This window comes from Typopeltis vanoorti, chromosome 25, assembly GCF_054136105.1.
Source record: "Typopeltis vanoorti isolate ZY-2024b chromosome 25, IOZ_Tvanoo_1.0, whole genome shotgun sequence".
Taxonomy (NCBI): domain Eukaryota; kingdom Metazoa; phylum Arthropoda; class Arachnida; order Uropygi; family Thelyphonidae; genus Typopeltis; species Typopeltis vanoorti.
In genome coordinates, this window is record NC_143573.1 from 13994739 (window position 1) to 14011779 (window position 17041).

Below are 17041 nucleotides of genomic sequence, written 5' to 3' on the forward strand. Positions count from 1 at the left end.
ATATGTCGGCTAATTTCTCTTATTTCGTATAAAAGTATCCACAAACTTGCTCGTCATCCTATCGCTTCGCTTATTCTATTCTTGTCTCCGTTAATGGAGATCAGATTTCTGTTTTACATCTTTCCGAATCATCAGCATATATAAAAGCACACAAAAGTCATACACATGGGAAGAAATATATAAGTATCTGCAAAAATATACTGTACATATATTAATGAGTAGTTTTCTGTCCTATCAATCTTAACAGGTGTCTATAATTAAAATCCAAAAGTTTCATCTTTAATGATTTATTGATAAACGCACATCGGTTTCTTTTTGCAGATCGATGACCCGAAGGTTGGTTTGGAAAATGACATTATCGATGATATCGATAATTATGAGTTTAAAATGGAGAAGGTACCTGATGAAAAATATGTCACCAACCCATTCAAGGTTGAAATGGAAAATGGAATGGTATGCGAAAATTTTCTATAATCAATATTTACCATCAATATTTCAATATCGAATACCAAGATTTATTTTTCTTTATTATTTCTAATTAATATTGTTTTCTACTTTTAGGTAAAACGTATGCAGGTTTCGAAGGATGACCCGCAATGGTCAGTAAACTTGAGGAAAGGTCTGCTTAGCATGTTCCAGCTTAATCTTCAGGGTAAAAATTCCATTAAGGAGCATATGGAAAGTTCCAAACGTCAGCAGGATGAGAATGCCGACTACTTTAAAGTAATGGAGGTATGAATCTATAAATGTTCATCTCATTATCAACTTTTTATCTTGACAGTTGCATTACACTTATAGAAATGAAACATGATAGCCTAATAGTTCCATTATATTATTTAGTAACTATAATTTAGCCATCTAGAATTGCAGATGCAGCCTTAATCTTGCATAGATAATTGATTTGCTTAAACGAAGATTTTAACATTGCAGGACAGCATCGGTGGAGAATGCGAGACCGCTTACGTCATTACAAGCGAACCAGACGAAGAGACAGAAGAAGAAAATGTACTCAACGTAACCAAGACCATCAACTACAAAAACTGTGAGAACAGACCCTACTGGGCAGTGTCTAGTCTCTATGGTGACGACTGTGTAGAATGCGAATCAGATCAACTGGTGAGGATTGGCTATTTTTCAATGCAATATTCGAATTTATTAGCATTTTGGTTAAAATATTTTATTTACATAAGCAAAATACGCAAAAAAATTACCAGGCACTTTTACTTCTGTTATTGATTTGCGCTATCATATCATTGTGAATCATGCAAAAATAGGTTCATAATTTGCTTTAATTTCTTACTCTTCTAGGAGCTGTTCCATGCCAATGCTATTTACAATTACGACATCCGAGGTGATCGTAACAACTTCGTAATCGAGTATATAGAAAATGAAGCCGATATAGTGTACAATCCTTTTGGGGATGAGGGACAGGAACTCCACATCTACTTGAAGTAAGCACTTATATATGCGAAAATTTGTGTGACAGCTCTTACATACATATAGTGTGTAAGAGAGAGAGAGAGAGAATGTTGCTTTCATATATCAACAGAAAGAAATGTTTCAACCTCAGATGATGATCAGATTGTAATACGATTAGGCATTACGACATGGTTATGGTGAATAAAATTTCCTAAACATTCTGAAATTCTATGCAAAGTACGGTATATAATTTCTGTATGCCAAGGAAAATATATTTACCTATAAAGTAATTATAAAGGCAAAACAAATTGAACGTACAATAAATTTTCAGTGCATTTACAATTAACATAATTCTTTTATTAGGGTATTTTAGCCTGATTACTGAGAATTTTGTTTTCTTTCCTTAGTCGTACAATGGAGTTAATAGAAGAAAAACCAATTGATCAGCAACTCACAATGGACGGCGATGCCGAAACGTACGATTCCCTGATTTTCGAAGTGGAAGATGAAAGAAATATTGAAAAAGGAGGAAACGAGGAACTGAAGAAACCCCATTACTTATACAACCTATACGGATTATCTTCTTCTCCAAGCGAGGTGTGATGTTATTCATGTTTGTCTACATATTTGATCCCATACATAACCTAGTCATTAAAAATCCTTAACATATACGTGCATAAAAATAACCATTCGTTTAGGTTTACACAGTGAAAATATGTATAGTTAACTTATGTGTCCTCGATTATTTTCGGTTTATTTTAATCATCAATAATATCATTATTTCAGGTCAAAGGACTGATCAAGGAGCTTGCAGAACGCGATGAAAGCAAATCTCCTATCGAGAGTAGGAAGAAGAACAACATCCCAAGAAAATATTTGAGGCTAGTGAAAACTATGTCAGCTCTGTCTTATGAGGAGATAAAGGAAGTGAAAGACACCATCCCTGGTTCTCCACAGGCACGCTCTGGGAATATCGAGAATATGGAAAGGTAAGAAGTTGAACATTTTAAACAGACTTTGCATCATCATCCCCTGTTTAGTGATAAAACCATGAGCCGATTTCTCACTTTTAATACCATATATAAATAGCATGCTTCAATTATAACTTTCCTCTTAGTAAGCGAAGAAAATCGTAGTCAACTAATGACTAAGACATCACATATTCACCAACCAGCAAAGTAACTATTTGTCGTGCCTCTTGAGAACAGGTGGAAAACACATACAACTGCACCAACAGCTTAGGTGACAACCTATCAACGTAACCGTAGGCTTTATCAAAACGAGGACCATAACGCAATTCTCTTACAATATGAAACACATCGCAAGGTTATTTAGTACGGTTTAGTTATTTTGAATTACTGCAGAAGCAACTATGGGCATGGCACTAATGCATTATATCTGTTAATTGAAAGAGATTTTTTGTGTGGAATGATAAACCTGTTTACGAAGAAGAACCCGACCACTTCTGTATTACTTCATCTAACTCACCTTCGGCCTAAATATTCTCATTAACTTCTAGACTGCATTCGAAACAAGGTTATTTGAATCTAAACGCGATGTTGATGTTAACTGCGCCTCTGCTACGAAGCCGTCAATAAACATAGACATAAATACATGCGTGATATTGTTAATCAAAGATTGCAACATATGCGAAAGCATATATAGTTCTCATAAATTATATTTAATATAATGTTGCTGTGAAACTATGCTTACAAACATACCTGTATCTCTAAGAATTGTTTAATAATAAAATATAGTTATTATTACTTTAAACTATGAATTCAAAATAAATCTAAAGACAACTTCCAAGGGAATATAATTTTTCGCTGTTTAAATCAGTACACCTTATTTGTAAGCATGTCAGCTGTAGACAAGAAACGAACAGTACTTTAATATTATTAATATTACTGTAATATCGAAACTTATATTCATAATTCGATATAGAATTACTTCGTTGGATCCACTCATAATTATTTTGAATAATTTAATGCTTAATATTTTGTACTCTCGTTGAAAAATTTAAATTATTCATAATATGTACCTGTGTTTATCGAGAAATTAGAGGATGTCAATTTTATTTTTAGAAAAATCTTTTTGGATGCTTTATCTGATGTCGGAACAAACCCTGCTATCCTAATGATCAAAGATATGATCAAATCTAAAAGTGTTTCAGAGGAGGAAGCAAAATATTTGATCCAAAGTGCGCCAATGAGTATCAAGGAGCCAAGTGAACAGCTTATGGACGAAATAATGGTAAGTACAGATTTGTCATCATTTTTCTCTTATTCAATTATCAGTTGTGCTATTTTTACACTAATTCAAAAGTTTTGTATTTTGTTTCTTAATTTTAACATATTAAATAATATTGTCAATTTTTAAATTAGTCTTTTATGCTAATACACTGCATTTATCTTAAAGATTTGTCCATTTCAAATTAAAAAAAACGCTATGGATATTAACCGTATGTTGTGTTCATTATTGCAGGAACTGTGCGAAGAACCTATCATCAAGGAAGACGATGAGCTTGTCTCAACCTGCTACCTCGCCATGAGCAACTTGGTTTATCATTCATGTGTGAAATACAACGAATCAGATGATGAGCATGTTACTCTAGAAGACGAAAGCTGCACTCCTAAAACAGCTGCTAAATATCTGAAGGTAATAACACTTTCCATCTTACTTACACGTAACTTAAAATATCCAACATCAATGGTCAGATAATACAACATCAATCCGATAAATTATTTTAAATTAGATCTTGTTTACACATAATAGGGGAAACTCTGTTTTTCCCTGTGATGATTCCGAATAAATAATTCAATAATCAAAGTATTTTTTACAACTACATGTTTGCATGCTTAAGATATATAAAATTTAATTTTGTTCTCTGTCTGTAAAAACAAAACAGAGTTGATATATTTTGTACTTTTTTTTCTCATTGGAGGTTGAATTTATTTGAAATGTGTGTTTGTATTTTAGCGTATGGAAGAACAGCAAGCGATGAGTAAACATGCAAGCAATAACATTCCCAATATCAAGATTGCTGGCAACTTCGGTATCAAGGAAACTCTTCAGTACTTGAAACCATATCTGACAAACGAGAAAGAGTTTTCAGTGCACGAGAGAGTGGCAGCAGTTTGGGCTCTTCGCCGTGTTGCTCAGAGACATCCCGAAAAGGTAAACACATTTTAAAGAAAAATATGGTATAATATATATACTCAGATTATTTTAAAAGCATTACCTGTACAAGAATAACAAATCTAATATTTGCAATATACATGTATATGTAGAGTGAAATACACAAATGCTTTCAGATTTCAAATTAAAAAATCATATTGACAATGTGTATATTTTCTTAACAGGTTCTAAATCTTTTGATGCCAATCTATTTCGACGATTCAGAAGATCATGAAATTAGGATTGCTGCATTCTCTGTTATTATATCCACAGAGCCCGAACTTTACGAGCTGGAAACCATTGCACGATCTCTGGATGACGAAGATGATCAACAGGTAGCAGCTTACGTGTACAGCACCTTCTACTACTTGGCCAACTCCACACATCCCTGCCACAAACTGATGTAAGTGGACGAAGATGTAATGACTTTCAATCAACCTGTATGAAAATAATGGTCATGAATATGCTGTTAATCCTTTATTTAATTAATGTTCATTACATTTCAGCTCCAACCGAATTAATGATATGTCCTTCATCCTTGAGGATTACTATGACGACTGGATGGACATGGATTCCACCGATTCCATCAACTACTACAACACAGGCTATGATGGTGGGTAAAAATAATGTGGCATTTTGTAATATCTTAATAATGTCATGAGAAGTTTGCACTATTTTGTTTTTAATATTCATTCTGTCCGTCTGTCTGGCTCTTTTTTTAGATGATTTCGATTATGGCGGCTTCACTCAGATATCGATGATTTCCAATAACATGAGCTACGTACCACGTTCTGTACACCTCAAGACCAATACTTACATGCTGAGTCAGGCGTACAACACTCTGAGCATGGGGTATCACGCTGTGGGCCTTGAGAAAATTTTCGATAAAATTTTCGGCCCTGACGGACCTCTGTACAAGAAATCAACACCTAGCATGCGGGATGGTCACAAAACTTCGGGTGGTATGAATACAGTTGAAAAAGAACTAAAAGAAATTGAACAAAAGGTACTTTTTTTACCTTTTAGCATTATTTTTAGCAATATAAGTGATAATTAAAATAAATACTACTGACTGCATTTCTCCTTTTGGTTCAGATTATGTTCTATATGCAACAACTTAATATCAGCTATGATATAGAGCAGAATCTAATTTTTTATTTATTTTTTTATAGCTCGATATCAGCACACGAGAATACGAACCTATTCACGGTCACGTATTTGTTAAAGTAATGGGACACGATATTATTTACTGGCCATTTGATGAATCAACAATCGACAGCCTCATCAAAGAAGGTAAGTTATGGATGATGACGTTTTATATAAAGTTCGATTTTGTTTAAAAAGTCACAACGAAAATAAAGAAAAAATAAAAATAATTTTTGTTATACATATCTAAAGATTGTAAATGCATAGCCTTATAATTTTATAAAACACATGCGAAACTGCATTGAGGAATAAAATATCAATAATGTATGTGTGGGGGACGGGGTATTTGAAAGACAGGGAAAAATGGGTTCCTTAATATATTGGAACAAAGTGTGTGTGTGTGTGTGTGTGTGTGTGTGTGTGTGTGTGTGTGTGTGTGTGTGTGTGTGTGTGTGTGTGTGCGTGCGTGCGTGCGTGCGTGCGTGCGTGCGTGCGTGCGTGCGTGCGTGCGTGCGTGCGTGCGTGTGTGTGTGTGTGTGTGTGTGTGTGTGTGTGTGTGTGTGTGTGTGTGTGTGTGTGTGTGTGTGTGTGTGTGCGTGCGTGCGTGCGTGTGTGCGTGTGTGTGTGCGTGTGTGTGTGTGTGTGAGAGAGAGAGAGGAGTGAGAGAGAGAGAGAGAGAGAGAGAGAGAGAGAGAGAGAGGAGTGTTTGAGGATGAAAAGGGGTTCATAGTATATTTAATCTCTAAATAATTTTCTTCGCTCTTCTGCGTTTAATTTCAGTACAGCTCATTCTCTATACACTTTTTTTGACAGATATGATGACCATGCCAACCAAATTGAGTGAACTATTGCAAGAGGATTACAAGCATTTCACTCTAGCAGCTGACAAGATTCATGTAATCCCTAACGAGTTGGGTCTGCCAGTAATGACCGATTTTAAAATCCCCATGTACGTGCATTACAAGAACGAGGACCTCAAGGTGGATATTTCTCCAGGCTCTACTAAAGGAGGTTCTGAGCAGATTCCAATCGACATCCAGGTTAAAGTTGAGGGCGAGTTGATGTAAGTGCTTCACACACTATTTCTAAAATCATTTTCTCAAAAAATTTGGCTTTAGATGCTATTTAGTGGTTGTTTTAGAAACTCCTTTATTACTAAGAAACTTTTACTGATTTTTCAACATTTAGAAAAAAAAAACATTTCTTATGCTTTACTGATATGAGTGTTGCAAACGAAAAAAATATTAGTAATATTCACTTTGATTGAATTCTGGTTGACTGATTTGCTATTAATCCTAACTTTTAAACTGTAATTTGTTATTTTCTGGAATTTCAAATTCTGAGTGAAAGTTTTTCGATTTGTTTGTTCAAAGTTGGTTGATTAATTTGTAATCATGTGCAGCATAATATATTTACAGTTAAATATAAACCAGATGGTTCTTCTCGATCAATTTTCGATAAACATATTACACATTTCAAACGCTGTTTTAGCGATATTGTAAACGCAAAACTGAGCCTACATGTAAAGTGGATAATTTCGAATTCAACAGTGCAATTTTTGTTTCGAATGATATTTATATAAAAGTGTCATTAAATAATCACCACAAAGTTAAAAATCAAAAGCAATAACGGAACTAGCGATTATTGGCAATTAGTAAGAAACAATTCTGAGAAATTGGCCAAATTAGACGAGTTTATTCATCAGTAAATAGATAATGATTTACATGCAAAATCGTGATCAAACCAAATAAATATTACGAAGTTGATTAATATTAATACTATAACATAATAATATTTATGAAATTTTTAATACAGTTTTATGTGAACAGCTAAAATTAATGTAAAATTAAACAGAATAATATCCGATTCGTATAGGAATGCTCATTTACTATTTAGATATAAAGAGACTCATAATTAATGTTCTAAATAGTATTATACATATATATAAGATAAAAATTATATTTAATTTATTTATGTTTCACAGTGTCGACAAGGAGGTATTCAGCACTTTGAAAATTATTGCACCAAGTATGAAAACCGTTGTTGGTGTAGGGATACACGGTCACACAATCCTCTCCTTGCCCATCGATGCTGATCTTAAAGTTAACCTAGCTAAACCCAAGGTGTCACTGAAACTCACCCCTGATGTTCCACGAGACGTCTATCATCACCATACGGAAGCATTCACCTACATTGAATCCTACGAAAAACAAGCGCCAGTCCCTAGAGAAGAAAGCAAAGACTACAAAACACTCCACAAGGAAGAGGAATTCGAAGAGGTAAGTAAACAGTCTTTATAATGCAAGCTAACAATCCATATGGCTCTCTTCATTAATTAAGGAGAAACTTTCAACACATTATTTGCTGTTCATTTGTACTATACATTGCACATTACAAGTTTTAGAATTCTGTTTCCCATTTTCGAATGGGTTTCCCATTCTTATTCTTTCTAAAATATGGATAATTATGGTTAAAGTGGGTGAATAAGAATCGTTTACATATAGTATAACTGAAGAAATCTTTGTAAATTCCAAAATTGAAAGCGAGTTCTTTTAGCTAGATTTATTGCATCTCGGCAAGCCCGTTTTCTGCTGATAAGATGGTTGTTCTTAAGGCAATGCAGAATTTTAGACCAGGTTCCTTATTCCATGGAGGCTGAAATAAGGCCAACATCAAGAACGAACATATCCGAAAACAAAATCCATATCCTATCAGTGTTAATAAATAAAGATGTGAGAATGCTAATTTAGCAGCAATTCTTGTTTAGAAATATTAAATACCAGATGGTTTATTATCGTTTATGCGACCGTGTTGCTGGGTTAGAAAACTATGAATAGGTACCAATTTGTTTAGCCAGAATAATCAAAAAGAGATAATATCGCTGACATGTGTCAGTCACATTAGTCTCTAACTCGGCTAATATGAGATTCATGCCAACAAGCCTCCATCTCCTATATCAAATGTGGTGTGATAGAAGGTGGATCTGCAAAAATTAAGAAACAGGAGTTTCTCTCGGAAACATGGCTCCCATCTTCATAACAAGGCTAGCTAATTAATTTTAATCGACTAAATTAAATGGCTGAATATATCCAAATAAATAAACTAATTAAACGGATAAAATAAAGTTTCTAACTTTGTTGCAAAGTCAAGTAGCATGGTAGGCCTTGGTTTATTGTTATAATAGAGACATACATACAAGAGACAGCTTTTGCGGATGCGTTTGAAAATTATTAATTTATATTTTTTATAAGTTACGTCTTATCAAAAAGTGATTTATAACTAGTCTATTTATAACTTTATAACTAGTAATTAATGAAACACTAATTATAACTACCTTTCTTCTCTATTCCACAGTTCGAAGATGAATATCTTCACGACATGCTAGGTCTTGGTTTAGAAGTTAAAACCCAGTACACCGACATCTGGAATGACGCTGGATCCTGGCAGAGTTTCCTCGAGGAGAATGACATGCGTCAGCAATTCTACTACTGGCTCACCAACCCTTACATGCATCCTTACTCTGTGGACATTGCCATGACGCCTGCTAACACGGGATCCACAAAAGAGGTAAAGGATTGATCTATCACTTTCATTGTAGTTGAAATGAAACCAGAAATGTCTTAGCTTTAGTTTAATTCTCCTGTTCCTTGCTTTCACAGGTGGAAGCAACTCTGAAATACGAATACAAGGGTATTAATGAAAAGAGCACGAGCCAATCTTCCTATGGAGATGAAGAAGATGAAGATAAGGACAAAAAAGATTCCAATGATGAATTCCATCGCCATATAGTGAAGGGCGAAATCACAGGTCGTGGCCAAAAAGAAAGGAAGGTCGAAGGAAAAATGGTCTACAAGTACGATGAAGACGAACTCATCCATAAATTGGACATGCTTTTCGAAAAGAGCCCACTCTCTTCATCTGATGAAAATTTGAAGGTAAATAAATATTATCCTCTACGAAGTATAATAACAGTAAGAAACTCTCCTCACAAAGTTCATATACAATTTTCTTCATCGTGATACTTAATTACATTTTGACTTCCATAAGCAACAATCAGAATAGCAAAATGCAAGCAAACTGTACTTTTCAGTTATAGTGTTACATTAAACGTCAGTCAATCCTTGAGCATTAGTATTTTTTTCTTTCATAGGTATGCGCAAAAGGTGAAGTGAAATATCCAGATTACGATTTAGAGAAAATGATCAACTTAGACACCAAGAATCTTGACCACAAAGTTGAAGCTCATATGAAGATTCATTTCGGGAAAGACTGCAAGGAGGGAAGAAAGGTAAATGAACTTAGAGGGATCTTTAATCGAGAGCCCACAATGATATTACGTATGTATGTTGAATTAATGCACTTTAAGTGAATACGGTTGAGCAGTATACAAATCATAAAAATAATACGGATTATTTTTCATTTGTTTTTGATTTCATTTGATTATGTTTCAATGAATCACACTGATTCATTTGTCTGTCTTACAGATCGCTATCCAAGGTGTCTTTGAAAGAACAGAGGAACAGGAAGAGATGGAAAGTGAACGCCAGAAACCTGTGCCCCTCGAGGACTTCAACCCTTACGCCTACTATTACCAGAAATGTATGGAAGATCGTAAGGACGATGACCTCAAATACAGTCCCTACTGTTTGGAATACTTGAAGGCAATCACACAAATGCACAAGTACTCATTGGACATCGAGTATGAAAACGTACGGAATTGACTAGCAATATTTTGTTTAAAATTACAATTTTAAAAACTACGACTGCAGTTAATTTGCGACAATTCATTCCCAGTAACTTTTGAGAGAGAATATGATTAACGCATTTATAAAATGAATGCATGTCGTTTATATTTTCAGATCCCAAAAGTCGTGAAGAACATAACCACAAAGGTAAGCGAATGGGTGAAATACAACCTGTTCCCTTACATGGACAACGACGTCTTTGAAACTGAAGTCACTGGCAACAAGATCCGTATCGAAGCCAACTTCTCTGCTCAGGATCCCATTGTAGATATTAGAGTGTACAAACCTTACGAAACTACTCACTACACTCATGTCCCTGCACTGGACTGGCAACCCATCACCACCACCCCCATGTTCGACTACTCCATCCTGGATGAACTGCTTCCCATGTACGAAAACGGTAAGTGCATATTCTTTTTTTAGGAACCGCCTAAGCTTTTGAATGAATTATTCAATGTTTTTTTAATCTGTAACATTGAAATGATGGGATTGAATGGAATTTTTCCTTCCTTATTGTCGTTCGCTAAGGATTCTAATGTGATTGTTACTCTTGATGCCCACCAACAGTAATTTCCCCGTCATTCTATGCCAATGATTCAGTTATTTCGATTTATTTAAACGCTATCATAAAACGGTATGATAGCGTTTAACGCTATCATAGCTTTTATAGCGGAGTTAAAGGTTATGATAGCGTTTGACTCCGTCGCCTTTCCGTAAGCATGCTATTTATTTCATAACATTTCCATATCCTATCGGTTCATGTTCTTTTGGATAAGTTTATCCATTTGGAGAACTAACGCTGCTTTTATACCATTTATGGCCTACATTAAGTACATCGATATCACAACTTTAAAATCCTCTTCCGTTCCACTTTAAAATAGGTGGGATGGAAGAGGATTTAGTTCTTTTTTGATTTAGTTTTTTTTTTAATTCCATTTGAATTAAAGGATCAATTCTATTTAACTCACAGAAGTGTTAGTTTAATAAAATGATACTTACGTGAGAAATCATCTTTTTTTTCCAGAATTCAGTTATACAACTAATTAATATTTCAATAGGAATATCACAATCTAAGGATGATATTCCGGGGAAAATATTTCCCCAGAAATATTTTTGCAGTCGCTTGTATTTAATATCCTTCATATTTTCTCAATGATAATTTTAAGATGCTATTTAAAGAGTGGAAAGGTGAAGATTTAATTCGATTCTATAATTACCTGTAATTTCTTCTAGCTGACTGCATGGTGGAGAGTAACACCGTCAATACCTTCGACAACGTCACCTACACCCTTCCACCAATCCAGTGCAGCAAGGTGATCGCCAAAGATTGTTCTCCTGACGAACAGTTTATGATTATAGGAAAGAAAATCTCTCATCCGAAATACGAAAAGGTAAAAACACTTCCATTTCGTTAAAAGATTTACTATCCGAAGACCATGAGATTAAATGTTCTAGTTAATTCAAATCCGAGTAGGTTACTGTTAATTATGTTAAGATAGATGAAATTATTAAAGAGCCCAGAAATAACAGCGCAGTCCTATTCTGATAGATCGAATCGAATGACGTTCGACATATAATTTAAAATCATAACGATTACTGTCAGTTTCAGATTTCAATTCATTTCTGAGAAATGGAATTAAGGTGACCCTTCAGTAAAAATAGACGAGTTTGCTTATGACAGAAACAGAAAATCACTCTCTTATATAAGGATTAGAAATAGCTATTATCTCACAGCGACAAATATCATATTATGGTTAACCCCTAAATAATACCCACGAGCATTTTGAAGCTTATATTACTAAACTACATTAGCATTTCCCCAAAGTTCCCAAATGTAATAAGTTGCAATGATTACGTTATGCCCTACAGAAAATTAAAATAGAGACTGTCATGTGATATAAAAATAGTTTTTATATTGGTGAATCTTTGCCATGCATTATCGATTTGTCTGCTTGCAGATTGTCAAGATATTCCTTGGAGACACAAAAGTAGAGATCCTTCCAGTCAACGAACAGTCAGATCTCATCGTCAGAGTTAATGGTCAGAAGGTTACGGTAACTGAAGATAAAACCTACTACCACGACGATCCCTCAGATGACCTCGTACAAGAGAAATTCAGTGTCGATTTCAACGGGCTCTACTATACAGTGGATTCCGATGTGTATGGTGTGACTGTGTACTATGACGGCAAAGCCATCATTGTCAAGGTGAGTAAAGTAAATTAACAACGAACATATAATTGTCAGAAAACAATTTTAACTGCAGTTAATGTTAGGCAATAGTAAAAATGCCAAATGGATTTGAGAATATAATTTTATTCATATTTACAGCGAAGAATAGAAGGCTATGCGGTTGTAAAGATTTAATCCTCATTAATTTCTATCGCAGATATCAGATTATTACCAGGGCAAAATGTGTGGTCTGTGTGGAAACTTTAACGGCCAAACAGAAGATGACCTCCGAGGCCCTCACGATCGGGTATACCAAGACACAGATGCCTTCGCCTATAGCTACGCTATTCCCGAAGAAGGCTGTAATATACCTCAGCACAAAATACCATCCACATATAAGACAAGTGAGTATCTTATGTTTAATTTTAGCCAAATAATTTAGCAATATAAGGCAAGGAAGTTACAATTCAATTGGCTAATTTTATATTTTATTTTTATGTCAATTACCAACGCTATAACAAATTGATTTTTTGGATAAACTGTTCGTTGTAGACATGCAAATAAGACAATGCCAATGCATCCCTATCTGGATTAAAACTAAGAATAAAAATATATGAAACTATACAGGACAAAAATAGTCCCTTATAAACCCTAATGAGCAGAGTTTTCATCGCACTATCGCAAATGATTATTAATGTGTGTGTGTGTGTGTGTGTGTGTGTGTGTGTGTGTGTGTGTGTGTGTGTGTGTGTGTGTGTGTGTGTGTGTGTGTGTGTGTGTGTGTGTGTGTGTGATGGGAGGGGGGAATAATTTTCAGTGACTCGTGTGATACCAGCCCACTTACAATGCTTAGATGTTGAGTGGGGGATACGAAGTGACAAGAAACATGAGATCGTCTCAACACTAAATGACACTAATGCATTTGAGGCTTTACATTTTCATAAGTTACCATGAAAAATCACAGAATAATTAAATAACATTGGATGTGCATATTTATGGTTTAAATATTGAGCAGCCACAGTAAATATGTACGCGAAAATCTGAAGTGTATACTACGCGTATAACTGATTTATCTGGAAAGAACTCAATCAAATATTATGCACTAAGGAATTTAATGTACACTTAAAATGAGAATATGAACCCATTTTGAGTGAAAACCTTTTGTATGAAAATTTGTACAAAGAAATACACAAACCTGAAATAGCGTCATCAAATTAGCACAAGAAATAAATAAGAGAACGAATGAAATTCATAAAAATCTTCAAACCGAATCACAGGAGCGTGATCAGAAGCTTTATCATTTCAACAGGGGGGAGGGGGGTAGAGTCGAAATGAGTTATTTCAGTTTCACGTTTTTCTCTTTGAATACAAAAAAACCATACAAAGTGCTTTATAATTAAATCAATATTATAGTTTTCATATCATATAATTTAAACCGGTAAGATGTTGCCCTATCTTTAATCCAGATAAGAATATCATAATGTTTTTTTTTATATTTAACATGAAGTAAAACCAAGTGATGACCTCCCCTACTAAGTTGGAAACGATACTGCCTCTCAGTTCTGAAAACCTCGGTTCGAATCTCATCTAGTACGTGAAAGTGAATTAACTGGTCTCACATGGGATTAAGCAGGGATTTTCCTGTGTGTTTTTTCCTCTGATTTTTCATCCCGAAAGACTGACCCATCGGTCCTATATTAAACGCTTTTATTCTCCCTATTATAACATTAATTAAGTTTCTATAAAGCTACTTTATCGGGATGTGAAGGCAATTCAGCTTAACACCTAATGGGAAGTTGAGATAAAATAACGTCATTGCGTAATATAGAAGATAATTCAGTTGTAACTTAATTGGATTTCTCTGCCACTCCAGTCGAGTTGTGTGATAAAAACAATCGAATGAAATTTTTATAACTGATAACTTAATAATGCAATTTTTCATTAAAATTGAGTAATAAAGTAAACGAAGTTACGCCTTAATACATCACTATTTAAAAACTAAAACGGTGTTTCAAGTTTGATGAAAGTTGTTGTAGAACACTCATTCTTTGCATGCCAGGAATATTGCCGACAAAGAAAGGTCATCATACGACTACTAGAATCAGTATAGAATGATATAAACATTAATGTTAAACATTATCAAACGTCAGGAGCATTTACAGATCTATATCAACAAACCCTCAGATTGGAAATATCTGGATTCGCATTCAGATCTAAGACCCGAAGAACTTTAAGTACATTTTAACTCAAAGTGAGTTAGCCGAAAGTGGCAGATTTTCCTCCCAAACACTTGCATTTTTCATCAACAAACAAGAAATTCTCCCAACTGAGAGTTGTTGCAAATTGCATAGATAGGATTAACAGTCCTGTCATAATTAGGTATTTGTCCCATTTCCATTCTTTTCCGTCTTAGGCCCGATGGCCCATCACTGCAAAGTAACTTAAACAAAGAAACCTACTTTATGCTCTAATAGAGTAGTTAATCTCATATGCTATCAATTTCTTGAGTTCGTCTTGCCAATTTACCTGTTTCGAGGGAAGAAAACCCTGCCACCTCCGTATGAGACCAATTAACACAATCAATTGAAAATCCCTGCACAGGTCAAACATATGATTATTCAAAATGTTGTACTATAATATGAAGCTCAGAAAACGCTTATTCACATTCTACTCGGGATTCAAACAGAGGGATTATCATACAAGGGGCTTCGTCGAAACCGACTGAGCTACGGAGGCATTATTAGGAATATATGTGAAGTGAAATTACTTTTCAGTGACAGGTGTTAAACACGAATGCATGTATTTCTATCAAAATTAATAGCTAGATCACTATTCTTGCTAGCAATTCCTGACAGAGGAAATTAAACTGAAAGCGCTGGTTCTATGTACTAACACGTAACAATAGCACTGAAAACGTATATGGCCAATTATCAAGGAGTCTTTTTTACCAAATGATAAATATTACCTAATTGCATTATTTTGGGGGTTTTTTCAGCAGTTCAAATATAGAATATTTAATTGAAAGTAAATTTTATGATGCACCGGCATTAAATATTTCCTAAAGAAAATGTAACCTTCAATGTTTAAGGTTCTTAACCTATTTTGTATTTTTAGATAAAGGAGAAGGAGGTATAAAAGGAGGAAAAGGAGGTATAAAAGGAGGAGAAGGCTGCACCAAACGTAGAAACCGTCGTTTAAACGTCATAAAGAACGGAGTTCAACAGCTATGCATCTCCAAGGAGGCCTTGCCCGTGTGTGCCCCTGGCTGTGAAGAGAATCGTCTTATTACCAAGACTGTTACCTTCCACTGCATTCCTGTCACTGAGAGCACTGCCGAATACCTCAAGAAGGAATCTTTGATCCGACCATTGGACGAAATAAAGGACAAATCTGATGACCACCACAATGTAGTGCAATACCCAGAAGGCTGCCATCGTCCCAAGTACTGAACACCTAACGTGCTCCATTCCACCAGAAACATTCTGTTTATGTGACTTTGTCATGTTTCAATTTTCTTTCTACTCTCTTAATTTTTGATAGTGTTAATCTTTGATCTTTTCCTTCCGTTTGTACCTATCTGATATCTTTGTACAGAAATCCGTTTTTCCAACTCAAATAAAGTTTATTTTATCATATGTTTGTATTATTTCAGCAAAAGAGGCCTTCCTTGATTAAAAGGAAAAGGATTAGTAAAGGCCTAATCTCACAAAATATTCTACGTTCATTGAAATTTTTTAGAATTCTCAGAACCAGTAAAATATTTATTGAAGAAATAACTGACACTCATCTATATTACATTTACTATATCCAAAGTACAAATACATGACTAATTTCATACAAACGAAATCACACCAGAAATGATTTCGTATTTACAGCAAAACTCCAGGCAAATATCTGAGATCAATTATAGCCTCATATGATGTATTAATTACTTGTATCTTTTCGACGAAAAATCCTGCCAACTTCGTATAAGAATTCTTCCATTTATAGAAATTCCTCGTGTCCTAGACGGACTCGAAACCGAGTGTTTTCAACTTAACTTAAAACCAATTAATATCAAAGGCTGAGTCGTCTTCGCAACTAAGTTACGAAGGGCTGCAAATATCTTAGAACGATGGTCACGGAGTTAAATGTGCTTGTTGTTAGCAAATTCATAGCAATCATCTTGATAGCGCATTTTTTATGATAATCCCTTCCAAAACGGGTTTTTGAACCAAGGTATGCCAAACGATGGTATACCTTGGTTAGAGGGTATACCATCTAAAAGGGTTCTAACCATGCTATGGTTAGAACCCTTTTTAGAAGGGATTATCATAAAAATGCGTAAAAATGCATAAAAAAATAAGTGCTTCTTTAATTGCTTATGTTTTAAGTAAATACACT

At 34.6% G+C, this 17041-nt stretch overlaps 1 protein-coding gene across 1 annotated transcript in view; it reads left to right on the forward strand.

Moving 5' to 3' along the window:
- LOC150092560 (vitellogenin-6-like) overlaps nucleotides 1-16291 on the forward strand; it is a 29033-nt gene extending 12742 nt beyond the window's left edge. The window contains exons 4-27 of the mRNA XM_090414785.1: nucleotides 322-453; nucleotides 562-732; nucleotides 931-1116; nucleotides 1309-1451; nucleotides 1827-2016; nucleotides 2206-2408; nucleotides 3504-3672; nucleotides 3904-4077; nucleotides 4399-4596; nucleotides 4782-4999; nucleotides 5103-5209; nucleotides 5319-5602; nucleotides 5769-5889; nucleotides 6556-6805; nucleotides 7727-8021; nucleotides 9097-9309; nucleotides 9402-9677; nucleotides 9893-10030; nucleotides 10227-10451; nucleotides 10602-10887; nucleotides 11721-11878; nucleotides 12446-12694; nucleotides 12876-13062; nucleotides 15773-16291. Of these exons, the coding sequence (XP_090270911.1) occupies nucleotides 322-453; nucleotides 562-732; nucleotides 931-1116; nucleotides 1309-1451; nucleotides 1827-2016; nucleotides 2206-2408; nucleotides 3504-3672; nucleotides 3904-4077; nucleotides 4399-4596; nucleotides 4782-4999; nucleotides 5103-5209; nucleotides 5319-5602; nucleotides 5769-5889; nucleotides 6556-6805; nucleotides 7727-8021; nucleotides 9097-9309; nucleotides 9402-9677; nucleotides 9893-10030; nucleotides 10227-10451; nucleotides 10602-10887; nucleotides 11721-11878; nucleotides 12446-12694; nucleotides 12876-13062; nucleotides 15773-16107 (4908 nt within the window). The 3' untranslated portion in view covers nucleotides 16108-16291. The remainder of the gene's footprint in view (nucleotides 1-321; nucleotides 454-561; nucleotides 733-930; nucleotides 1117-1308; nucleotides 1452-1826; nucleotides 2017-2205; nucleotides 2409-3503; nucleotides 3673-3903; nucleotides 4078-4398; nucleotides 4597-4781; nucleotides 5000-5102; nucleotides 5210-5318; nucleotides 5603-5768; nucleotides 5890-6555; nucleotides 6806-7726; nucleotides 8022-9096; nucleotides 9310-9401; nucleotides 9678-9892; nucleotides 10031-10226; nucleotides 10452-10601; nucleotides 10888-11720; nucleotides 11879-12445; nucleotides 12695-12875; nucleotides 13063-15772) is intronic.
- The last annotated feature ends 750 nt before the right edge of the window (nucleotides 16292-17041 follow it).